Source organism: Mus pahari, chromosome 1, assembly GCF_900095145.1.
Source record: "Mus pahari chromosome 1, PAHARI_EIJ_v1.1, whole genome shotgun sequence".
In the NCBI taxonomy this organism is placed as follows: domain Eukaryota; kingdom Metazoa; phylum Chordata; class Mammalia; order Rodentia; family Muridae; genus Mus; species Mus pahari.
Window position 1 is genome coordinate 7,188,298 of NC_034590.1, and position 25,802 is coordinate 7,214,099.

At 44.4% G+C, this 25,802-nt stretch overlaps 1 protein-coding gene and 1 pseudogene across 4 annotated transcripts in view; one reads left to right on the forward strand and one right to left on the reverse strand.

The window, feature by feature from the left end:
- Window positions 1-1,237: 1,237 nt before the first annotated feature.
- Window positions 1,238-25,802, reverse strand: part of Kiaa0355 (KIAA0355 ortholog) — an 81,946-nt gene continuing 57,381 nt past the window's right edge. For all 4 annotated transcript variants that reach the window (XM_029535094.1, XM_021195844.2, XM_029535086.1 and 1 more), the window contains 7 exons: window positions 23,920-24,017; window positions 13,253-13,378; window positions 10,408-11,420; window positions 6,809-6,974; window positions 5,179-5,316; window positions 4,275-4,353; window positions 1,238-3,778 (listed from right to left, as the gene is read on the reverse strand). In XM_029535094.1, the coding sequence (XP_029390954.1) occupies window positions 3,470-3,778; window positions 4,275-4,353; window positions 5,179-5,316; window positions 6,809-6,974; window positions 10,408-11,420; window positions 13,253-13,378; window positions 23,920-24,017 (1,929 nt within the window). In that variant the 3' untranslated portion in view covers window positions 1,238-3,469. The remainder of the gene's footprint in view (window positions 3,779-4,274; window positions 4,354-5,178; window positions 5,317-6,808; window positions 6,975-10,407; window positions 11,421-13,252; window positions 13,379-23,919; window positions 24,018-25,802) is intronic.
- On the forward strand, window positions 17,602-21,096 carry LOC110328214 (annotated as a pseudogene).

The window sequence follows — 25,802 nt, forward strand, 5'->3', positions numbered from 1 at the left end:
AAGACATGCACCACCACTGCCCAGCGGTTGTCTGTACTCTTACTAAGGATGGGGAAAATGGGTCTCCCCTGTAGGACAGGAACAAGAACTGCACAACTCTTTACATGCAATTTAGCTTTATGGCAAGAGCCTGACCCCTGGGGAAACGAGCATGAGGCTGTCCTTGTCACCTAAGCCCGCATTCCCAACTCACTCAGTAACCAATAGAAGAATACCATGCCGGCCCTTGGAGCTGTGGCTGAATGGTGAGGTCAGTTGCATGGTTGAATCCAGGACCACATCAGAGAGGCTTGTTCCCTGGACTCCTCAGACATGCAGCCCACCCATGTGGCCTCTTGACAGTCCAGAAACTGAACCACCAGATTATACTTTGTTCTAGAGCAGGCCAACTCCATGACCTCCTAAGGACCTGAACCGGTGATGTTCTCCTCCATTTCCCAGGCTGGTTGAGGACTCCCTCCTAAGCTCTCCAGCTCAGGAAATAACATCTAACATCTCTGCCACCATCCCAACCCACCCACGACACAGTAAGGCCACCATGTAAGCACTGGGTACTTACACCAAACAGGAACACACTCAGTGTCTGTCTTCCTGCTACTTCTTTACTTATTGGCACTGGGGACTCAACTCTGGGCCTTGGGCTTGCAGACCAAGTGTTCTACCACTTAACTACAACCCAATCACCGTAGTTTTGTTTTGAGACAGGGTCTTATGTAGTCCAGGCTAGCCTTGAATTATGTAGCCACAAGAACCTTGAACTAATCTTTTAGTATCTATCTCAAACTGCCAGGATTACAGGCATGTACCATTATACCTGGCTTCCTGCCTCAGCCTCCTGAGTGCTGGGATTACAGATGTTTGCTGAGGGAAAATGGCCAGAAAACCCCCATTCCTAGGTTTGTTCCTTAGAAAGGTTGTTGGGGCAGGTCACACCCTGATTAATAGGATGAGGGTGCTAGCAGGACCAATTCCAGAAAGAGTCCACATTGTTCTGGGGGACAGTCTTCACCTGTCCATGCAGAGGCCCCAGGACCTTAGAGAGGCCAGTAAGCTTAGGAGCTATGCCTGCAGCTCTGCCCCATGCCTGTCTAACCAATCCTATCCCTTGAGTGGTCCTCCCTACTGACAGATCTGAGACTCAGGATAAGATAACCTAGAAACCAGCACCTGCACAGTTCTGTTGAGAGCCACTGCTTCTGACATGTCTGCTGCAGTTAATTTTAAAAAAGATGCAGAGTATTATTAAATGTATATTTTAATAAAGCCAAGTTATTTTACTTATAGGAGCTTTAAAAGTAAGATACAAAATGTAGAGTTCCAGTTTGGAAGGTCACAACTATTCACATGATGTCCTGCTAATGCCGAGCAAGGCAGCCATGCTTGGCCGTGCTGAGGACACACTCACACGCATACATGCGCTTTGGCGAGACACCTCTGCCAAGCGCAGCACCTGGAATCACCAGTGTTTAGAGCGAGGTGGTGCTTCGAACAGCACCCATGTGGAGACTACACAAGCCGATTCACACGGTCCCACAGCCGTGAAGACTACACAAACCGATTCACATGGTCACACAGCTGTGGAGACAAATATATTCCTTAATAGAGAAAGACAGACCAGAGATGACAATTAGCAGTGTCACCTGTGCTGTGGCACCGAGGAGTGACCTTGGCCCAGGGTGAGGTCTTTAGGGAGGCACTATGAAATGAGAGCACTGCAGAAGACTAGAACTGGAAACACAGCACTGTGGACACGTTACTGAAGGAAATAGAAAGGTTTTACAAGTAAAACAGCCACAAGGAACTTTGAACAGATTAGTGTGCACACTGTGACAGCTAACACAGACAACAGCCACGCAGGGCTGGTGCAAAGGACGTGCCTGGAAAACTCTATGTACAAAATAGTTCTCTGTAAACATGGTGAGGTGAATATTCCGAACCCACTGAGAAGGATCTTCATTACAGACTGAAATGTCACCCCCACACAGCACGAATGACAACAGCTGAGGCCTCAGGCAGCCTGGAGACACAGTACTAAAAAACGCAGGTGGCTGGGCTCACCCTACAGGTCCTCTATAATTTTCTTATATGTGAATGTGTGTGTGCATGTGTGTGGTGTGTATACATAGGGATTTTTTTTTGGTATTTTTAAATATAAATTTATCTGTAGAAAAATGAGAACATAAATGTGTTATTACAATCTTCATTGGAAAAGCTTACATGGAGTTAGAAAGAATAAACCATTTATTAGTAGTTAACATATATTAAAATGGTTTAATGATTTAAGAAAATATAAAAAAAATTAATACTGTCAAACTTTCATACCAGAAAATATCATGGATTTTTCTCAATTAGACATTTTCAAAGATGAAATATGAAAATTTTAAATAAGTTTTATATAAAGAACTTTCTGCAACCTCAATTAATATATAGTGGGAAATGTCTACTCTATATAGATATATTTATTATTTCTCAATTTAAGCACCATTCAATTCTGGATCCACTCTAGCTGGAAAATATCCCCAAATCCATGGAGTGTCATCTGTTTAATGGCACACATTAACTAAAAGTGAGGTGTTGTTGGTGACTAAACAAAGATTTTGAATTCCTGTCTACATCATAATTCCTTTGTCTTTGAGCCAGCTCACAATGTCACTGTGGTTCTGAGTGTGGGGTCTTGGTGCAACCCCTCCCCTCCACAGTTCCTTCCATAGAGGAGCATGGTGCTGGTGCTGTCCTGGTCATGGTGGAAGGAAATGCACCAGCAGCACTCCCTGGGAGGCCAGAATATGCCTGACAGCAGTTGCCCAATCCTGCTCTTGTACATTACATGAGCCTGCACCCCTGGGTGCTTCAGAGGAGCTACTGACCCATGGGAAGCCAGGTGATTGCTTCTGATCACTAGCATCTTATATAAGCTTAAATGAAGACAGTGCTGAGCTAACTAACTTTCAGCCAGTGTACCTGGATCTTAAGATAGCCACTGCATTTTAGGCAGGAGACATTTTAACTGAAAGCCTACATGAAAAATATCTATAAAATTAGTGATGGGTGTGGGTCCCACTCAGTGTGTTAAAGAGAAGAGAGTTTCAAAGAATGGTCAGTTTTGTTCTCAGCCTGCAGGCCTCATGTCTTTCCCACATGCAGGACTGAAAACCTTCAGACTGTGTTTTCCCAAGTGTGGCCTCTGGCCACCTGCACCAGGATTACCTGAGGTGCTTATTAAGCATGCAGATTGCCAGCATCCCCTGAGTGTCAGAAATCTCCATCTTCAGCTAGCTCTCAGGGGTCTGCTACCTTCAAAGTTTGAGAAACCAGGCTTTAAAGACTTGGAGCTGCCAATCACCTCAGACCCAAGGAACATTTCTGTCCCTGGGACAGGGTGCACTGGTCCTTCTGGGGGCTAGTATCAGCTAGTTAGCCTTGGGGACAGTTGCCCCGACGGCTTTGATGGGCAGCAGGCTAGCTGTAGTCAGTACTGGGGCAAATAGGCTGGCCTACGTTCAGCCTTCCCGGGGAAGGCCTTGAAGCCCTTGGGTGCTGCCTTATGTGCTGGTGGAGGTGGGGGCTGTGGTGGTGTCTGAACATAGTTGAAGGAGGTGGTATTGCAGTCACTGGCTGCGGCCCACACAGGGGACTGCAGCATCTGCATGGTGTCGTTCCACTGGCTGCCAGGACTGGCGACTGCATAGAGGGGTGCAGCTGGGCTGGGCAGCGTGCCGGGCAGCGGGGAAGGGTGCTGCCATGGTGCTTTGGGTGGCCACGTTTTGGTTTTGTTATCCTGGGAAACAGAAGAGAGGTTTTAGTGCCACTTTGGTTGAGTTTTCATTGTGTCCCATCCCACCCAACTCCCAGAACTCCAACTCTTTCTGCCGAGTGGACAGAGTGAGACCAACAGCCGCCCACAGCTTGGTACAGTGCTATCAGTGCTCAGTGCCTGCACAATCCACACAGCACTCTTACAGCCCAACTGTGGAGATGAATTTGTGTTTCTGCACGTATACACTTACATGTGTGTACACCTTTCATAGTTCAATATTTACAGGGCCTCCCACCACTCGTACAGCTACAGCCCTTACTTTAACTGATCTGAACAGTGAGTGTGCTATGTGACTCATATTAGCACAGTCTCAGAGCTTCCTCTACAACATGGCTGAGTCAGCTGAGGTGACCATATCTCCCCATTTAGACAAAAATCATGAGAAAATAATTCACCACAGAGACAACCCTTATAACTTTGAGACCCAAGGACTTTACCATGAGCTAGCTCACAATACCTGGTTCACGTCCTCCACTGTGGTCAGGAGAGGTGGTGAGGGCAATGTGCTGGTCTCCTGCTCTCCACTGCTGTGTTTCCTGAAAGAATCAAGAGCTCAGAGCATTGACCACTTGGCTTCATTGTATGAGACAGAGATTAAGTGCTTGGCTCTGATCTCTAGGTCCCCAGTCTAGGTGTTGGGTACAGCAGGGTCAGTATGAGCTGGGAGGCAGCATGCCTGTCTGTAAAGCCTGGATAGGAAGTGGGTGGGAGCTGCGGCCAGCATGGAGATGGCACTGGCTGTTTGCACAGCTAAGTTAACCGCTTTTTATTAATTTAATCAATAGTTCCTCAAAGTGTTTAACATGCACTGGGCGTGTTTGGGATTTTAAAAAATACTTTGTGATGGATATGATCAATATACATTGTATACAATGTATGAAACTTTCAAAAAATATATATATATATTTTTTTGGTTTTTCGAGACAGGGTTTCTCTGTGTAGCCCTGGCTGCCCTGGAACTCACTTTGTAGACCTCAGAAACCCACCTGCCTCTGCCTCCCGAGTGCTGGGATTAAAGGCGTGTGCCACCACGCCCGGAAAAATATTCTTAAAGAAAAAAAAAAAAAAAAAAAAAGCATGCTTGCTTTACACTGATGAGTAAAAGGGACAAGATACAGCAGATCTGAGCCAGAACTGTTGTTGTGTATGGACACAGACCTGACAGAGGTGACTTCCTTTTCTCATATAGCCTGAGACCAGTGTCCCACTAGCCCAGCACAGATTTTCTTCTTGGAAGACACATTTTGAAGATGCCTCCAGAACAGCCTTTGTTCAGTCGGCCACAGGGCAAACAACAGGGCTTCTGGCTTCCCCAGAGGCGATCGGTGGCTCGCCAATCCTTGGTTTAGCAATTTCCTTACCTTCTCTGTTTGACAGCAGCAACAAGGTCAGGCCCTGAAAACATGGAGAACAGGCTGTCCCCATTGGCTGAAGAGGTCTCATCACTGGAACTGGCTGAGTCTCCCTGAGCTCCTGACCATCCGCTGTGCAGGCTGTCCCTGAGAATGCAGAGAAATCGGTCAGACCTCCCACAGCCTCTGCTGCCTCTCTCTGCCACAAGTGACATTTTCTTCCTTTCTCCTCAAAAGAAAAGAGTCGCTACTTTTCATCCCTCAGAAGCCTGTGACTGATATATGGCTGATTTGGGGGATGCTCTTTCACTCCCCACACTTATTAACCAGGAGGTAATCTGAGACACAGATTCATAATTCTCTCTAAGACTTAAGTTTTTATGTATATGTGTGTCCCTGTATGCAGGTGCCCTCAGAGGCTAGAAGTGGGGGGGGGGGGGTCAACTCCCTGATGAATTGGACATTTTTTTGTTTTGTTTTGTTTTGAGACAGGGTTACTCTGTGTAGCCCTGGATGTCCTGGAACTGGCTCTGTAGTTCTGTACCCTGTAGTTCTGAGAGCTCTGTAGCTCTCAGGCTGGCTTCAAACTCAGAGATCTGCCTGCCTCCACCTCCCAAGTGCTGGTATTAGAAGGAAGCACCATCACTGCCTGGCCTGAACTGGAGTTAAAAAATGTCTGTGGGTGCTGGGAATCACTTGGGTCCTCTGCAAAGGTATAGTAAGGGCTCTTAAATCATTCAGTCACCTCTTCAGCCTGGGGTTTTTGGTTTGTTTGCTTGTTTTCTTGAAATTAGGTTTCTCTAGGTAGTTCAGGCTAGCCTCCAACTGCAGCCCTTGCTAACCTGAACACACGACACTGTTGTGTGCCTGCCTCCCACATGCTGAGGACAGGTGTGTACCACCATGCCCTGCCCACAGTTTCTGGGTTTTTTGTTTTTGTTTTTCGAGACAGGGTTTCTCTATGTAGCCCTGGCTGTCCTGGAACTCACTCTGTAGACCAGGCTGGCCTCGAACTCAGAAATCCGCCTGCCTCTGCCTGGGATTAAAGGCGTGGGCCACCACTCCCGGCTCACAGTTTCTGATACACTAGAGCTGAGGCCTGTGCTCAGGGTCTCACACACACAGGTTCACATGCTACTGCTAAGCTGTACACCCCAAGCCTACTTTGCTTTCTGTGGGATACCAGCAGCATTCTGATAACCAGAAAGACCACATGAAATACTGTCAAATAAGATCCCTGCTCCAAGCTCTTTTGTTTTTTCTCTTTATTCATAAGTTAGTATTTATGCTCTTCTATATAAGTTAGTACACATATATGTATATAATCTTATATTATTTTAGTCCCCATATTTATAATTTTAGAGATAAAATATTATAATGAGAAATATGTTTAAAATCTTATGTGTATTGCTTTTATAAGAGGCTGTCTTAAGTCACTCATTCATTGCAGGGGTATGTTTATGTGGATACATTCTACCCCTTAATATCCTATATTAGAATCTTAACCCACCAAGATTTAGCACATTACACTTTCACTGCTCAGGAAATGTGAATGAAGGCCAGTGAGCCTCCCTCAAACCAAGGCCGTAAGAGGCATCCAGACCCCAAATCTGGCTTCCTTGCTCTAAGCAGAACTCACCCTTCTGTGAAGAACTCTGGCAAAGGCCAGGTCCGATGAGCATCTTCCATGGGCGGCCAGTTGCCCCGGGGGTTGCCTGGCCGGCGGCCATGTTGGGCTTGCCGCTTCTGCTGCATTGCCTGGCTCACTCCTGCCACGTAGCGTGCGAACTCTGGGTCTGAGCCCACTGTGTTGAGACAAAGGAAAAGACAGGATTTAAGGCCAAATGGACCTCTTCCTTTCCTCTCCTCTGAGGATGAACTGGTCATACATACAGTAAAGTGCTGAGAACCTAGCAAGTAACTGTCCCATTGGTTGGCTGCAGGGTATGGCCACTCCCTGAAGTGAGATTGGGTTTATAGCACACAAGTCTAAAGTTGGGGCTGGCATAGGCAGAGGCTGGATGTCAAAAGAAGACAAAGAACGAAAATCTGAACTATCCACCACAACTTTTGCTTTTTGAGAAAAAGTCTTGCTATGTGCCCATAAACCAACTATATAGCACAGACTATCCTGCAACTCTCAGTGAACCCAACTCAGCCTCCCAAAGCTAATTTGTTTTTTATGTACACTGGTGTTTTGTCTGCATGTATGTCTGTGTGAGGGTATCAGATATTGGATTTATAGACAGTTGTGAGCTGCCATGTGAGTACTGGGACTTGAACCCAGGTCCTTTGGAAGAGCAGTCAGTGCTCCTAACCACTGAACAATCTCTCTAGTCCCCCAAAGCTAAATTTTTGGCAGGGTAGTAGTAGTGCACACCTTTAATCCCAGCACTTGGGAAGCAGAGGCAGGTGGATTTCTGAGTTCGAGGCCAGCCTGGTTTACAAAGTGAGTTCCTGAACAGCCAGGGCTACACAGAGAAACCCTATCTAGAAAAAAACCCTAAATTGTAAACACAAACAAGGCTCAGCAGTGAAGACTACTTGTTGCTCTTGCATTAGGCCTGGGTTCAATTTCCAGCACCCAAATGATGGCTCACAACTATCCATAACGCCTACGCACTCATGTGGTACACATTCATACACATAAAAAATCTAGGCCACACATGGTAGTGCACACCTTTAAATCCCAGAAATTAGAAGGCTGAGGCAGGTAGATTTGTGAGTTCAAGGCCAGACTGGTTCACAGTAAGTTCCAAACTAACCAAGTGACAGCCTCTTTAAAACAAAACATGAAAAATAAAAATAAGAAGCTGGAAAGGACCCAAATATCCCTCAACAGAGGAATGGAAACAAAAAATGTGCTACATTTACACAATGGAGTACTACTCAGCTATTAAAAACAATGAATTTATGAAATTCTTAGGCAAATGGATAGATCTAGAGGATATCATTCTGAGTGAGGTAACTCAATCACAAAAGAACACACATGATATGCACTCACTGATAAGTGGATATTAGCCCAGAAACTTAGAATACCCAAGATACAATTTGCAAAACACATGAAAATCAAGAAGAAGGAAGACCAAAGTGTGGATACTTCGCTCGTTCTTAGAATAGGGAACAAAATACCCATGGAAGGAGTTACAGAGACAAAGTTTGAAGCTGAGACGGAAGGAAGGACCATCCAGAAATTGCCCACCCAGGGATCCATCCCACAATCAGCCACCAAACGCAGACACTATTGCATATGCCAGCAAGATTTTGCTGACAAAACCCTGATATAGCTGTCTCTTGTAAGGCTATGCCAGTGCCNGGTAAATACAGAAGTGGATGCTCACAATCATCTATTGGATGGAACACAGGGCTCCCAATGGAGAAGCTAGAGAAAGTACCCCGGGGTCTGTAACCCTGTAAGAGGAACAACAATATGAACCAGTACCCCCCAGAGTCTCTAGCTGCATATGTAGCAGAAGATGGCCTAATCGGCCATCACTGGGAAGAGAGGCCCCCTGGTCTTGCAACCTTGATATGTCCCAGTACAGGGGAATGCCAGGGCTAGAAAGTGGGAGTGGGTGGGTTGGGGAGCAGGGTCCGTGGGGGTGGCAGGGGGTGGTGGTGGTATAGGGGACTTTTGGGATAGCATTTGAAATGTAAATGAAGAAAATATCTAAATAAAAAATTGTTAAAAAAAAAGATAAATAAATAAAAAGGGTCTGTGGGGTGGCTTAATAGGTAAAGGTGCTTGCCACCTAGCCAGTGGAAGGAAGGAACCAACTCCTATAGGTTATCCTCAGACCTCCATGCACGCACGCACACACACACACACATTAAATTGTTTTTCAAAAATTTGCATATGGAACTGGAGAGAGGATTTTTAAAATTTTTTTATTTACTTCTATTATTTATTTATTTAGGTTTTTCGAGACAGGGTTTCTCTGTGTAGCCCTGGCTGTCCTGGAACTCACTTTGTAGACCAGGCTGGCTTCGAACTCAGAAATCTGACTGCCTCTGCCTCCCGAGTGCTGGGATTAAAGGCATGCGCCACCACACCCGGCTTATTTTTTTTAAGATTTATTATTATATGTAAGTATACTGTAGCTGTCTTTAGACTCACCAGAAGAAGGCATCAGATCTCATTACGGATGGTTGTGAGCCACCATGTGGTTGCTGGGATTTGAACTCAGGACCTTTGGAAGAGCAGTCAGTGCTCTTACCCGCTGAGCCATCTCGCCAGCCCCCGGAGAGAGGATTTGTGGTTAAGAATATTCATTGATTTTGTAGAAGATCCAGGTTTGCTTCCAAGCACCCAGATGGTGGCTCACAGTCATTCATAACTCCAGTTCCAGGGACTCTGAAGCCCTATTCTGACCTTCGAAGGTACCAGGCATGTACATGGAGCACACACATATATACAGACAAAACATTCATACACATAAAAAAATTTTTAAAAATGAAATGTGTGTATATGTGCATACCCCTGTGGGTGTGGATCCTCAGGAGCTGAAGTTACAGGGGTATATGAACTGACAGGTGTGAGTTTTGGGAACTAAACTGGGAACAGAGATGCTCATAACAGCCCACCCATCTCTACAAACTAAACTGTTTCCTAACGCCTTGCTACTATGAATTTGAAGTATTTAATAACTTTAGAGAATCACATGATTTTTAACCAACTACATCATGGAAATTTACCAAAGCCAGATAGAGGTTACGTATCACTGCCACTCAAGCCAGACTTGAGCAAGTAAGCCATGTTCCCAGCCCACAATCCCAAATTCAAAGCCCAACTGTGGCTAGAAAAGTTTGAGATCTGACAAATTAGTGAGATTTTCTAATTAAAAGGAAAGGGCGGGAGGGAATGAGGCAGGCTCATTGATGGAATGCTTGCTTACCACATGTGAGGATGCCCTGGGTTCAATACTCAGTACCACAAAAAGTAAAAAAATAAAATTAAATTAAAAATAGAATTAAGGGGGGGCACTCTAGGTGGATTAAGGTGCTCCCTTCTCAGGCACTTTCCTAATCTGCTTCCCATTCTTGTTACACCTCCCTGCAGAAGACAATGAGAGTACTAGCATATGCTTAGGGGTTGGGTACAGGTACGTACTAGTAGAGCACACTAGTACATCCATGTACTACTATACCTTATAAGGCTGTGATAAATAGGCCTCTAAGAATTCCTCAGTGACTGTATTGAACATTTAATGGGGTGAATAGTGGGAAGGCCTCACCTACCTGCAGGATCAAAAGGCAAAATCTCTCCCAGCATTCCAAAGACTCCATCACTTTGGTCACGGTTTGGCCAGGTGTTATTCCTAGGTCCCTGGGGCTTCTGTCCCAAAACTTCTGACATCATATTGTCCATATAGCTGCTCACTAGACCCAAGCTGTACAAGTCAGAGCTGAGATCAGTTATGCCAGGCCACTGACCAAGAGGAGACAGACCCGCTGCCATGGGCTGTGCTGAGTGCTGAGATGAGCCGTGTACCCATTTCCCAGGCGCCCGAGGCTGGGGTGGCGTCTGCTGTGATCCGATGGGTTGCAGCAGGTGCTGGTAGTACTGCACCTGGGGCTGCTGCTGCTTTGGAGACTGCTGCTGAGGAGCCAGACCTTGCTGGGCTGCCAGAGGCGTGTGTGCTCCAGCCTGGGGTGGCCGTAGTGGAGGAGCCAATGGCAGTGGTGGCTGCTGTGATTGCATGGTTCCTGTCTTCTGTTCAGTCACCATGGCAGTGGCAGTAGAGTTACGCCTTGTCACCAGTGGGGACCCCTGATGGGACTGGCCCATGTTAAAGCCTGAGAGAAAATCTATCACTTCCTGCATTTCCTGATCAGTGGGTAAGTTCATGCCCTTCTCATCCTTGCCATCATCCCCATGCAGGAAGTTCTCACGTCTCTCCAGGAGAAAGCCATTGACCATTGGATTACTGGAATTCTGAGACGACTGTGAAGGGTCTGTAGTCCTAGGGAAGTTACCAATGTTCAAAATGCTCTGTAACCGTGTATCAATATTATTGCCCAGCATTTTGGCCTTCTCCTCTGAACACCCAGCTGTGAAGATGTTTTTGGAATAGTGTGTGCTGCTAGAGCTGGTGCATGACACTTTCTTTGTGAACCGGGATGTCAGTTTGGAGAAAGTCTTCTGCAGTCCCGAGGATTTGCTTCCATTTCCAGAAGGCAGGTCAGCCTGATTCCCAAAATCACAGATATCCCTTTGCAGCTGGATCTGTATACAGGGTAAAGCTTGTTCCCTATTTGAACAGGGAAAAAAAAAAAAAGAGAGAGAAAAAGTTGGAGAACAGGACTTTTTTGTATTGATTGCTAGCCTGAGGATGGATACTACTGATACTAGACATTGATTACTGGCATTATGGTGTTTTAAGTCCCAGCACTGCAGTGAGCAAGAACTTCCCTGAGTTTGAAAAAAAGACCTCTCTGGTGGTGTCCTGGATGGTGTGTTTGTTTGTTTGTTTTTGTCAACTTGATACATGCTAATTAACTTGGAATTGGAATCTCCATTGAGAGGCAACCCTATAATATTTGATTGATGAGGGCCCATGCTACTGTGGGCAGTGCCACCCCTGGGCCAGTGATTCTGGGTTGTGTAAGAATGTTTCTGAGGCCAGTCTGGTCTACAGAGTGAGTTCTGGGACAGCCAGGGCTACACAGAGAAACCCTGTCTCAGAAAACAACAACAACAAAAAGAATGCTCCTGCTTCCAGGCTCTTGCCTTGGCTAGTTGATGGATTCTAGGATCTGTGTAAGCCTAACAAACCCCTTTCCCCTAGTTGGGTTTCTTTTTTTAAAGATATATATATATATATATATATATATATATATATATATCTTTAAAATAATATATATCATATATATGAGAACACTGTAGATGGTTACAGATACAGCCGAAGAGGGCATCAGATCCCATTACAGATGGTTGTGAGCCACCATGTGGTTTTGGAAAACTGAACTCAGGACCTCTGGTAGAGCAGTCAGTGCTCTTAACTGCTGAGCCATCTCTCCAGTTCCCCCTAGTTGCTTTTGATCATGCTGTATTTATCAAAGCAACAGAAGGTAATCTTGGTCAGGCAGGTCCTGGCTAGTGTGGTGGTGCGACGGAGAGATTCAGCAGAGAAACAATGGATACATGCAAATAGTAAGGGTGGTGGAGAGGAGGCTTATGGCCTCTCTGCATTGCTGCTGTGGCATGCACAGCTGGTCCTTCCATGAATTTCTGAGTACTCTTCCCCACCCTCTTCTCTTTCTTTTGGTTTTCTGAAACTAACCACATAGACCAGGCCTGCTGACAATGAATTTAGAGATCAGTCTGCCTCTGAGTGCTGAAATTAAAGGTATTTGTCACCATACTGGGCCCTGAATACTCTTTCTACAACAGGGGACTATACAGATAAAAATGCCACGAAGCAGGAGACAAGGCAGCTGGCTGCTGTAACTCTTGACAAGATACTGCACTGAACTCGCCTTAGGAGGAGAAAGCTGGGTGTGATGACTTCTTATCGCTAGGAGTTGAGACAAAATGCTTGCAAAAGTTCAAGACAATTTGGACTACACGGTAAGTTTGAGGCCAGCCTGAGGTACAAATAGACAGCCTGTCAGGGGAGGAAAGGAGGAGAGATGAGGGCATGGGTAGATGTTTAAGGTCTCTACCAGTGTTCAAACGAGCAACTCACAGAGAACATTTGTAACTCAGCTATTTCTACGTGCAAATAAACTTCATGAAGAATACAAGAAAATGTGGTAAGCATGTCCCTGCTTTTGTGTAGGGATAAGAACCGGGTTAAGAGTTCTCTCCATGACCATACTCCATGATTAAACAAGGAAGGCCAAGGACTAACAGGTTAGGAGATGTGGGTAATGGAGAACTTCTTGCATCTTTTCTGCATGTTTGATCCATCTTGAAATAAAGCTACCAAAAAGTTCTCTATCTTGCTTTATTTACCCACATACTCTCAGAGGCACGAGCTTACATGGATTGGATTGTATGTGGCTACACTGCTTCCTGGCTATGGATCTAAAATGCAAACTACATGTATAACTCCTTCATGTAAGTGCAGAAGACACCAACCTCCCTGTTCTCCAGCGGTTTAGGTCTAGCACGGCTGTGTAAAGCACATCCACCAGACCTAGGGTCTTCTCAGGATCCAGGCTTCTCTGCAGCAGGGACATGGTAGCAGGGTCTTCCTTCAAGCACCTAGACACAAACCAGGTCATGTTAGTCCTGACCAATACTTCTCTGAAAAGGTGTTCAAAAAGCATTATGAAAGACACTACAACTTAAGTACTTTTAGCACCCAAAGGAGCTCAGGAGTGCTGGGTGTGGTGGTGCATGTGTCTTTTAGTACCCGCAGGAAGATCTCTGTGAGTTTAAGGCTATTCTGGTATACATAGATGTTATAGGACAGCCAAAGCAACAAAGAAAAAAGCTAGGGAGTCCAACAACCAAGCAACCTAGTGAGTACACCAAGTCCTGAAAAGGAGAGGAGGCAGAGGTACCACGGCTTTCTCAGTAGGACCAAGCTCTAATGAAGAGAATACTTAGGCAACATATGATGCATACAGGGCAGCATGGCTATATAAGAACATATCTAAGCCGGGCGTGGTGGCGCATGCCTTTAATCCCAGCACTTGGGAGGCAGAGGCAGGCAGATTTCTGAGTTCGAGGCCAGCCTGGTCTACAAAGTGAGTTCCAGGACAGCCAGGGCTATACAGAGAAACCCTGTCTCAAAAAACCAAAAAAAAAAAAAAAAAAAAAAAACCACAAAAAACAAAAGAACAAATCTAAAGTAAGCTAAACTTTCCATTGTAAGAGGAAAACACTTGTGCATGCATCAATGTGTGTGCACAAGAGTGAGTAAAAAGGACCTGAGCTGGAATGCCCAGAAGCCCTGAAGAAAAGCAGAGCAGGGCTATAACTGCAGCTTTTGTTAGGATGGCTGGGGATGGAGGCAGCACGATCCCTGAAGCTCATTAGACAGGAGGCCACTCTAGCTGAATGGATATCCTGCAGCTTCAGTGAGACCCTGTCTCACATAGTAAGGAAAGCAGAGGCAGGTACATCTCTGTGAGTTCAAGGCCAGCCTAGTCTACACAGTTAGTCATAGGATAGCCGGGCCTATTAGAGACCCCCTCAACAAACAAAATAAAGGTGAAATACAATTTAAAAATAAAACACTTGATGAGATGTAAAAAAACAAAAACAAGACAAAAAACCCAAAACCCAAACCCCCTTTTCCTTCCCAGTCTTTCCTGTTTCCTCAGATGACTCTGAGGCTAACTAATAGATGCCTATGCTTCTGACCTCTTCTATGCTCCTAAGCAAACCACTTGCGCCTCTCACTATGTCCCAGAATCCTCTCTCTTCCTGCCAGTGTCCCACCTCCTATTTCTTGCCTCAAATCATTGGCAATTAGCTTTTGTACTGACAGGTGATGCTTATAAGAAATTCTCTTTACAATGTGGACTGTACAATCTTATGGACCACCACACCCATGTGTATACTCATGTACCTCCCCAGGGAAATGTTTTTAAAAAGTCATGCAGGACAGGGAGGCTCATGCCTAGGTAATCCTAACACTTTGGAGGCTGAGGTAGGAGGTTTGCATCAAATTCCAGGCCAGTCTGAGCTTCAGAGTGAGATCCTGTCAATTTTTTTAAAGTGTTTTTTTATTATATGTAAGTACACTGTATCTGTCTTCCTACACACCAGAAGAGGGCATTAGACCTCATTACAGATGGCTGTGAGCCACCATGTGGTTGATGGGATTTGAACTCAGAACTTTTGGAAGAGTAGTCAGCGCTCATAACTGCTGAGCCATCTCTCTAGCCTGTCAATTTTTTTTCCCCAAACCATCTAGTGCATATCTAACTAAAGAAATACTTAGCTGAATCTGGTCTACTTAACTCTTGAATGCGTACATTATCCATGAACTATGGATCATGGAACAAACCTCTTCTTATGTGGTGGTTTGAATATGCATGGCCCAGGGAGTGGCACTATTAGGAGGTGTGGACTTGTTGGAATAGGTGTGTCACTGTGGGTGTGGGCTTTAATACCGAGCTGCTTGAGAGTCAGTCTTCTCCTGTCTGCCTTTGGATGAAGATATGGAACTCTCAGCTCTGCCTGCACCATGTCAACAGGACATTGCCATGCTCCTGCCTTGCTGATACTAGACTGAACCTCAGAACCTGTAAGCCAGCCCCAATTAAATGTTGTCCTTACAAGGACTGCCTTGATCATGGTGTCTGTTGACAGAATTAAAACCCTAACTAAGACAGCTTAGAAAACCCATTTCCTGTTTCATGTAATTTCTCCCCCCAGTTTTTCTCTTTGTAGGCTCTGCCTCCTTAGTGCTGGGATTAAAGTTGCTTGCCACCCAGCTGTAGTTTCTTGAATGACAGTGAAAGTAGGTGTGCTCTCACAGCAGCTGAGACCATCTGCACACATCTGGTCACTGCCTCCAGTTCTCAACTCTTACCTTCTAACCTCTCAGTTTCCAGAGTGACAGGGCGGCTAGAGGCAGCATCCCTTTTGTTCTCCTGTTAGGTCCTGGACACAGACCTTTTAAATCACTTGGAATTTCCTAGGTAACATGGATACTTTGGTAGTGCTGGGGATGGGGAACACAGAGGAGCACAGACGTTGGACACACATCTGTAAGTGGGCTGTAAACCAGACTGCCTTTCATGCTATTGAGATTACTTTTTGATGGACTCCTGGGTAGTAACAGGATGGGGGCTATTCAACAGCAAGATCAGACTACCACTAGAGGTTTGGGAAGACCTTCAAGACCACTTCCCCAACCTATGGAAGGGAGGGAGAAGCTCCAGAGCAACTTATAATCAAATTGAACCAGCTGGCTTTGTGTTAACTCGACGCAAGCTAGAGTCATCAGAAAGGAAGAAGCCTCAGTTGAGAAAATGCCTCCATGTGCCGGGCGTGGTGGTGCATGCCTTTAATCCCAGCACTTGGGAGGCAGAGGCAGGTGGATTTCTGAGTTCGAGGCCAGTCTGGTCTATAGAGTGAGTTCCAGGACAGCCAGGGCTACACAGAGAAACCCTGTCTCGAAAAACCAAAAAAAAAAAAAAAAAAAGAAAATGCCTCCATGAGATCCAGCTATAAGGCATTTTCTCAATTAGTGATCATGATCAATGACAGAGGGCTCAGCTCATTGTAGGTGGTGCCATTCCTCCTTGGTCCTATGAAGGCTCGATAGATGTCCAAGTGTAGGAGACTAGAGGGTGGATGGGTGGGTGGGTAAAGGAACACCCTCAAAGAAGCAGGGGGAGGGAGGATGGGATAGGGTGTTTCCCAGACGGAGAGAAAACAGGAAAGGGAATAACATTTGAAATGTAAATAAAGAAAATATCCAATTAAAAAAAAGAAAAGAAAAAAAAAGCAGGCTAGGGGGCCGGAGAGATGACACAGTGGTTAAGATCACTAACTACTCTTCCAGAGATCCTGAGTTCAATTCCCAGCAACCACATGGCAGCTCAGAACCATCTGTAATGAGATCCAATGCTCTCTTCTGGTGTGTCTAAAGACAGCTATAGTGTACTCACATATATAAATAAATCTTTTTAAAAAAAAAAGCAGGTTAGACAAACTATGATAAGCAGCACCCCTCCATGGCCTGTGCGTCACCTCCTACCTCCAGGTTCCTGCTTGAGTTCTTGTCCTGATTTCCTTCAATAATAAACAGCATTGTAGAAGTATAAGATGCATAAACCCTTTCCTCCCCAACTTACTTTTTGGTCATGGTGTTTCACTGCAGTTATAGAAACCCTGACTAAGTCATACACCTACATGATAAAAATCACTGAGACTGGACTACTCTAGGTTAGTAAGCACTCAGGATGCTAGTAGGGGATATGCTCAGAGAAGATGGGGGCTTCGTGCCCTTCCCATATAGCTTTGCTTTGCCCCTCCATTTGACTGTTCATCTGTCTCTCTTGTGGTAACCTTTAAAATTAGCCCATATTTGTATGTTTTCAAGTTCTAAGAGCCATTACAACACTTTATCAAACTCGAGGAAGAAGTTATTCAAATTGCAATTTATAGCTGGGCTTGGTATAAAGTAGGAAGAGATTTACAGGATTGAGTCATTTTGTGTTAATTCTGGGTGGTTTGCATCAAATTCAAGTGTAGGGTACAAGAGAATTGCTTCATTTGCTAAGTGTTCTGTGACGATGGGACTCTGTAGGCCTCCATGGATTTCTCTGTCCCATCTAACAGGAAGAAGCTAATGTGATGGTTAGTTTTTGTGATTTTGGCTTTTTGTTTTTCAGATTAATTTATGTGTACGATTGTTTTGTCTACATTTCTTTGTACCATGTGTCTGCCTGGCACCACGGAGGTCAAAAGGTGTTGAAAGCCCTGGAACTCATGTTACAGATGAATGTGAACCACTAAGGGCGATGGGAACTGAATCCAGGTACACTGCAAAAGCAGCCAGTGCTTACCTGCTGAGCCATTCCTCCAGCTTCTCCCTGCCCTAACCTTCACTGTAAACTTTTGAGGAATGAATCTTTCTAGATACCAGAGGTTGTCCTCAAATCCATAATCTGTCTACCTCAGCCTTCTGAATGCTAGGAAAAAAGGTGTGGGCTACAACACTTAGCTTAGATAGCTTTTTACTAAACTCAAGAAGAAGCCCAAGACAAGGTCTTTGTCTCTCTCCACACAATTCTCCCCTCTCACTATGGCCCTCAAGGGCCTCTGTCACTTGTCCCTAAGGTGGTTTCTTGTCCTGACTAGGTTTGCCACCTGAGGGACTTTGCTCTGTTGTTGCCTTTGCCATAGCCAACTACTCTTGCCATCTCCACTGTCCAGTATGGTTATCTGCACAACAGGCCTCTTCTGGATTGGAGAGCTAACTGTCCGAGAAACAGGTTTCCTGCCAGTTCCTGGGTATTTTGCAACCACCGAAAGGGGGCAGCAATGCTCCCATATGACTTGGCTAGGGAAGAAATTTAAGTATGGAGACAAGAACACCAACAAAGAAAGCTGGATCTTGGAGTCCTCGGAGAGCCTGCTTACCCAAACAGGCCAAAGTTTGGATGCCCAATTTCCTTAGCTTCAACAACTGACCACCAGGCCACACCTGTTCCATGTCCCTTGGCCACTTCTGGTTGAGCCTGGGCTGGCTGTCACTGTGGTTTCACTAAGAGATCATTTTTTGCTCAGATAAAAGAGATTTCTATCATCCCTGGAAATTTGCTTAAAACTTCTACCAGTACTTCAATCAAAATCCTAACTTCCTCAAGCCCTGGAAGTTTTGGCTGCTCCAATTCACCACCACTATCTCTGACCATGTCAGTTTGCTTCCCATACCTTTACAGTAGTTGTTCCTTCTTAGCTGGCTTTCCCAAAATGCTCTCAGCATGGCCTCTCATATCTATTTTTTTTTTTTGGTTTGGTTTTCTCTGTGTAGCTCTGGCTGTCCTGGAACTCACTTTGTAGACCAGGCTGGCCTCGAACTCAGAAATCCACCTGCCTCTTCCTCCCCAGTGCATAAATGAATGTACATGCACCAATGGGTATGACTGGTGCTCACAAGTGCCAAAGAGGGTGTAATAGAAGAGGGTGTAGGATTGCCTGGAACTGGTCTTATGGATAGCTGTGAGCTGCCATAAAGGTCCTAGGAAATGAATCCATGTCCTCTGCAAGAGCAGCAAATGTTCTTCATGGCTGAGCCATCTCTCAAGCTCCTGCTTTGTAGACAGGGTTTCCTTCTGTTAACATCAAACTTATGACCCTCCACTGTCTGCTTCCTGAGTACTAGGGTAACAAGAATGAGCCTGGCCCCTGGCCTATACAGAATAACATCTCACACCTACCCCACAAGACAGGGTTTCTCTGTGTAGCCATGGTTGTCCTAGAACTAACTCTAGACAAGGGTGACTCCAAACTCAAGAGATTTGACTGCTTCTGCCTCCCAATGCTGGGATTAAAGCTGTGTCCCACCATCCCTGGCTTTATACATTTAGGTCACTTATTGTGTGAATGTGAGTATGAATGGATGGGCCCAAACAGAGGTTAGAAGGCTACTTTCAGGAGTTCTTTCCTTCTACCAATGGGTTCCAGGAATTAAGCTGAGGCTGTCAGGCTTAGAGGCGTTTATAATGAGCTACCTTGCTTGCTCTAAGGTTTTTTTTTTTATCTTTTTTGTTTGTTTTTTAACATTTATTGTGTGTATACATGTGTGCATTTTATGCAGATGTACACATGAGTGCAAAGGGGCATGTGAGGATAATGTGTAGGAACTGGTTTTCTCCTTCTACCACATGGGTCCCAAGAATTATACTTAACTTATCAGGCTTGGTGTCAAGCGTCTGTTTAGTTATCTCACAGGGTTTTCGTAAGGTCTGTTAGAAGCTCATGTAGTCCAGGCTGGCCTTAAACTTGTTATATAACTTGTCCTCCTGCCTTTAATTCCTGAGTACTGGGATTAGCTTTTTAAAACCAACTTTCATAAAAAATAATTCTTAAGATTTACTATTTATTCTTATTATATGAGATAAGATCTCATTACATAGTCCTGGCTGACCTCAAACTCACAAGGTCTCTTATCTCTTCATCTGAGTGCTAAGATTAAAGGCTGCACCACTATGCCTAGCTTTATTATTTTTAATTATGAATATGTGTGAGTCTGTACAGGTTGACTATCACTGTCTAAGGAGACCAGAAGAATTAGATTCCCTGGAACAGAATTATAGATGGCTATGGACTACTCAGTGTGGGAATTAAACTCAGGTCTCTACAGCAAGTGTTCTCAATAGTTGAGCCATCTAGCCAGCCATGGTTCCTTCTTCTTTCTTTCTTTTTTTATTTTATATGCATTGGTGTTTTGCCTGCACATATGTCTGTGTGAGGGTATGGTATCCTGGAGTTAAAGACAGCCAGGAGGGGGGCTGGTGAGATGGCTCAGTGGGTAAGAGCACCCGACTGCTCTTCCGAAGGTCCGGAGTTCAAATCCCAGCAACCACATGGTGGCTCACAACCATCCATAACAAGATCTGATGCCCTCTTCTGGAGTGTCTAAAGACAGCTACAGTGTACTTACATATAATAAATAAATAAATCTAAAAAAAAAAAAAAAAAAGACAGCCAGGAGCTGCCTTGTGGGTGCTGGGAATTGAACCTAGGTCCTCTGGAAGAGCAGCCATGCTCTTAACCACTGAACCATCTTTCCACCCCTACAGCCATGTTCCATTAAAACAAACAACTGTGCTACACACCATCCGTAGTGAAATACAACGCCCTTTTCTGGTGTGTCTAAAGATAGCTACAGTGTACTTACATATAATAATAACCTTTGGGTCGGAGAGAGCGGAGGTCTTGAGTTCAATTCCCAACAACCACATGATGGCTCACAGCCATCTGTACAGCATACAGTGTATGCATATAAAAGCCACCCTTTCCGCCAAGATGGCACCAAAAGCGAAGAAAGAAGGAAGTTCCTGCCCCTCCCAAAGCCAAAGCCGAAGCCGAAGCCAAAGCGAAGGCCTTGAGAGCTAAGAAGGCGGTGCTGAAAGGTGTCTACAGCCACCAAAAAAAAGAAGATCCAAATGTCACCCACCTTCCGGCGGCCCAAGACCCTGTGGCTCCAGAGGCAGCCAAAATATCCTCGAAATAGTGCACCCAGGAGAAACAAGCATGACCACTATGCTGTCATCAAATTCCCACTGACCACTGAGTCAGCCATGAAGACAATAAAGGATAACGACATGCTTGTGTTCATTGTGGATGTCAAGGCCAACAAGCACCAGATCAAAGAGGCCATGAAGAAACTCTATGACATTGATGTGGCCAAAGTCAATACCCTGAAAAGGCCTGACAGAGAGAAGGGGTATGCTCGCTTAGCTCCTGATTATGATGCTCTAGATGTTGCCAACAAGATTGAGATCTAAACTGAGTCCAGATGGCTAATTCTAAATATACACTCCCCCCCAACACACACAAATAAAAAATAAATAAATAAATAAATAAGTCAGTCTTTTAAAAAATATGTGCATGTGTGTGAGAGACAGACAGACACAGGGGGAAGGGTGTCTTGTTTCTGTAGCCCATAATGGCGTAAGTTTAAGGATCCTCTGTCAGCCTCCTAAGGGACAGCAAGACAAACATGTACACCCATGGTTGGCTGAATAAACTCTTGATTAATTTGCCGACAGTTATTTTCCTAAAAATGAAGTAACACGCTCCCACTTCAGCCTTCCCAACGAGCACACACTTGTATAGGCCCAACATCTCTAGCCCAAAACCAGCAAATGTTCAAAATGCAAACTTTCTTTCTTTTTTTTTAGATTTATTTATTTATTATATGTAAGTACACTGTAGCTGTCTTCAGACACTCCAGAAGAGGGAGTCAGATCTCGTTATGGATGGTTGTGAGCCACCATGTGGTTGCTGGGATTTGAACTTAGGACCTTTGAAAGAGCAGTCGGGTGCTCTTACCTGCTGAGCCATCTCACCAGCCCCAAAATGCAAACTTTCTGATGCTACAGTGACAGCACAAGAGGAGAATTCCACAAATGAGCACCACAAACACTATGTAATACTATGCAAAACCAACACTGGGCTCAGTAGTTTGAAACACAAGTGATTCTGTATTTACACTTCATTCTCACAATACCTCATCATATCCATGTGCAAATAATTTCAAAACAAAACCAAAACAGCTGGAATCTGAAATACTTCTGGTCTCTAGCATTTCATGTCAGACACTTGATCTTGGCTTCCAAGAGAAAAAACAAAACAAAAGAAAACCCCAAAGCAAAACCTAATTTTTATCATTACAAAAGCAGGCAGCAGAGGGAGCCTTTGCAAGCAGTAATAGGTGCCATTTCAGAAGGTACAGTAAACACAAAGGAAATGAACCAGTGAACCACACGGGCAGTGAGTGTTCTGTCAGGTTTTGTTTGTTTGTTTGTTTTGAGACAGGGTTTCTCTGTATAGCCCTGGCTGTCCTGGAACTCACTTTGTAGACCAGGCTAGCCTCGAACTCAGAAATCTGCCTGCCTCTGCCTCCCGAGTGCTGGGATTAAATCAGTTTTCTTCTCATCCTGCAGGCCTCATGCCTTTCCCACATACAGGACTGACAGCCTTCAGACTGTGTTTCCCCAAGTGTGGCCTCTGGCCACCTGCACCAGGATTACCTGAGGTGCTTATTAAGCATGCAGATTGCCAGCATCCCCTGAGTGTCAGAAATCTGCTACCTTCAAAGTTTGAGAAACCAGGCTTTAAAGACTTGGAGCTGCCAATCACCTCTGACCCAAGGTAGAAAACAAACTAGCTTTGTAGAAGCTGTTTATGATCTCCCAACTCTATAGAAGTTATATCTGTTTTTCTCAAAATGAGAATCCATATAAAGTTTAATGTTTTCCAATGAGCTAGGAATGATAACATACATAGGTAATCCCAGTTCAAGAGATGGAGGCAAAAGAATCAGGAGTTCAAGGTCATTTTTAGATACACAGTGGGCTTTTAGGCCACCCTGTGTCTCAACAACAATAAAAACTTTTGAATGACAATTTGAATTAGGAATTCAATTTGTAGAGTGCTGGCCCAGAATTCCTGGGTTTGGTCCCCAGCATCCTGTAAAACTGAGCTTGGCAATGCATACCCATAATCCCAACACTTAGGAGGTGGAAGCAGGAGGATCAGAAGTTCAAGGCTATATCCTTAGCTACAAGGTTGCCCTTCACTACAAAGCAAGTTTAAACAATCCTGGAATACATGAGACACCATCTCAGGATAGACAGACACAGACAGACAGACACTGAGAGTTATTAGAGGGTTAAAGAGATGACTCAGCCAGTAAAGGCACTTGCCAGCAAATCTAATGACTTGAGTTCAGTCCCCAGAATCTACACAGAGGGAGAGAATGGACTCTTCCTGCAAGGTGTCCATTGCCCTCCACATAAATATTAAAAAAACAAAACAAAACAAAAATTCAGCTTCAGCTTCAGATACTGTATACACTTTTCTCCAAAAACCTTGTGTGGTTGCTTCTCAATCCAAAAGTCTCTTGGCCTGTTTTCTGTAATCTAGCTCAAACCAGTACTTGCCAATATCTCTTATTGCTATCTAAGTGAAACTAATTATTTTTGGGCAAAATGAATCTTTTGATCTTTCCCTTCACTTGCTGTGGTCACTGTGAGGTTGCACGTTTTCTCATCTCCTTGTGCAGTATCTTCTTTTCTGATGTATGGGGTCATATCCCTGGCTTGCTTCCTTGTTTATAGGAGCTTTTGTCTTAGAAAACATAAACTATGAATAACCCTTTATCTTTTTAAGTGTTACAAATATAACTAAAAACAATTTTGTTTGTTCCCAGATTTACAATGAGAATGAATATATAATGATATAAGCTCAAATTTATCAGGGTTGTAACTGGAACAGATAGACTTGAGAGAAAATTCTAGAGTCTCCTCAGCTTTAGAAAAATAAAGGGTGACTTAGTGAGAGCAAAAGACACTAAACCCTGTGGCTTCAGAAACAAGATAACACTGCTTATTTTGGTCTATTACTTATATGCCAGTTGCCTGTGGTCAAAGGAGCTCTTTCTTAGAGGTCTTAGATTCACCATCATAGCCAAGCCAAACAGACTCCAATACTGCCCTGCTACCTGGGAGGTGCACAGGTAGCAAGCGCTACTATGTCAGGTTGCAAAGATGTGAAAGATACACAGCCTTCAGAGTTTAGGCTTCTGTTATAAAGAGTCATGTTACCATGTGGATGGGACTTGAACCACAATTCTGGAACCTTCAAGACTGATCTGGGGTGCATAGGCTTCTTTATTTTCAATCTGTGCTGTGTCAACAACCACCTAGAAAAGAAACAAAGACAACCGCCTAGTTCAAAGAGATTTCAGTATCAAACATTCAAATACATAAGCATATCAGTCACTCAGTAACCGGCAGAACTGTCTGCAGCACATCTGTAGTGCAGTAAGACCAGTGAGACCCCCAGAGATAACAGCAAGCAATGATGTGCAAACACACAGAAACCAAATTCTAATTGTGGGATCTACTCTATTTTGTAGGCATTTTGTACACTGTAGTTGTTATAATTACAAATTATTCAAGATGAATGTGGTTGTATATTCCTGTCATCCCAACACCTGTGAGGCCATGGCAGATGGAAGAGTTTGCACTCAGCCTGTGCAATATGCAACCCTGTCTCAAAATGAAAAAATAAGTAAGTCTGGAGAGCTGGCTCATATGTTGAGAGTACTTCCTGCTCTTTCAGGGGACTTGAGTCCCAACACACATATCAGGCTGCTCACTGCCACCTGGAATTCTAGTTCCAGGAGATCCAATGCTCTCATTTGGCCTCCAAAGATATATACACACAAAACTTAATTTAAAAATAAAGTCCTAAGATAAAATTTTAAATGGGAAAGGACTGGAGAAAAGAGAAAAAGAAAGTGAAGGATAAGAGAAAGAGAAAAGGAAGAGATTATGCATCTTTTATTTTAGGGGGTTGTTGTTGTTTTGGTCTTTTCTTTTCTAAAAGATTTATCTATTTATTATGATATGTATGTACAATGTAGCTGTCTTCAGACACCCCAGAAGAGGGCATCAGATCTCACTATGGATGGTTGTGAGCCACCATGTGATTGCTGGGATTTGAACTCAGGACCTTTGGAAGAGCAGTCAGTGCTCTTAATAGCTGAGCCATCTATCCAGCCCTGATTTGGTCTTTTCAAGGCAGTGTTTCTCTGTATAGCTCTGGCTGTCCTACACCTCGCTCAATAGACCAGGCTGGCCTCGAATTCAGGGATCTACCTGCCTCTGCCTCTGCCTCCTGAATGCTGAGATTAAAGGTATGCACCACTACGCAGCTATTTTAATTTTTTTTTTAATGTTATATATATGAAAGAAAAAAAAATGTCAGAAACTGAACCAAGTTGGGCCTGGTAATGTAGACCTGTTATCTAAGCTCCTTACAAGGGCGAGGCAGAAAGACTACAAATTCAAGGGCTCACTAGTAGAAAAACACATCTCCATTTTGAAAGGGGTTAAGCTACGCATAGGTACGTCTCATAATTCCAAACACAGCTTCCAGTGTGTTCATTTTCAGAGTTATAAATAAACAGGGTTCTTATGGCTGAACCTTTGAGAAACATTTCCTGTCAAAGGAACAGCCTTTGTTGGACCTGACAGGTGTTTCCTCTCTCCTCCTACTATGACTATGGTCCTAATGTCTTTGTCAGTTACAACAAAGGCCCTACCATCAATGGTAGGAAAGTAAAAAGTTCCTGGATTCTGGGTATGATTACACCCCCCCACCCCCACCCCTTAGCTTAAACTGTTTTCTCAAAACTGCCTTCTCCTGATGTACTCTGTTCTGGAGCACACATTGCCACAGTCCCAGCTTCAGCTGGCACAGTTCTGGTCCCCAGGAGACTGGCTCAGTCTATTATAGATTAGCAGGGTGACTCGTTTCTTGCTTTTCTTTCTATACGAATATTCAAAGAAATGGAGCCCAGATCTGTACAGGTATACTGTCCCTGAAGTAATCTGCATGACACAGGGACAAAAGCAATTCTAATCTGTTTTTTCATGAATAAATCAGAAATCAGACTACAAAGTATTTATTAAAAGTTTGT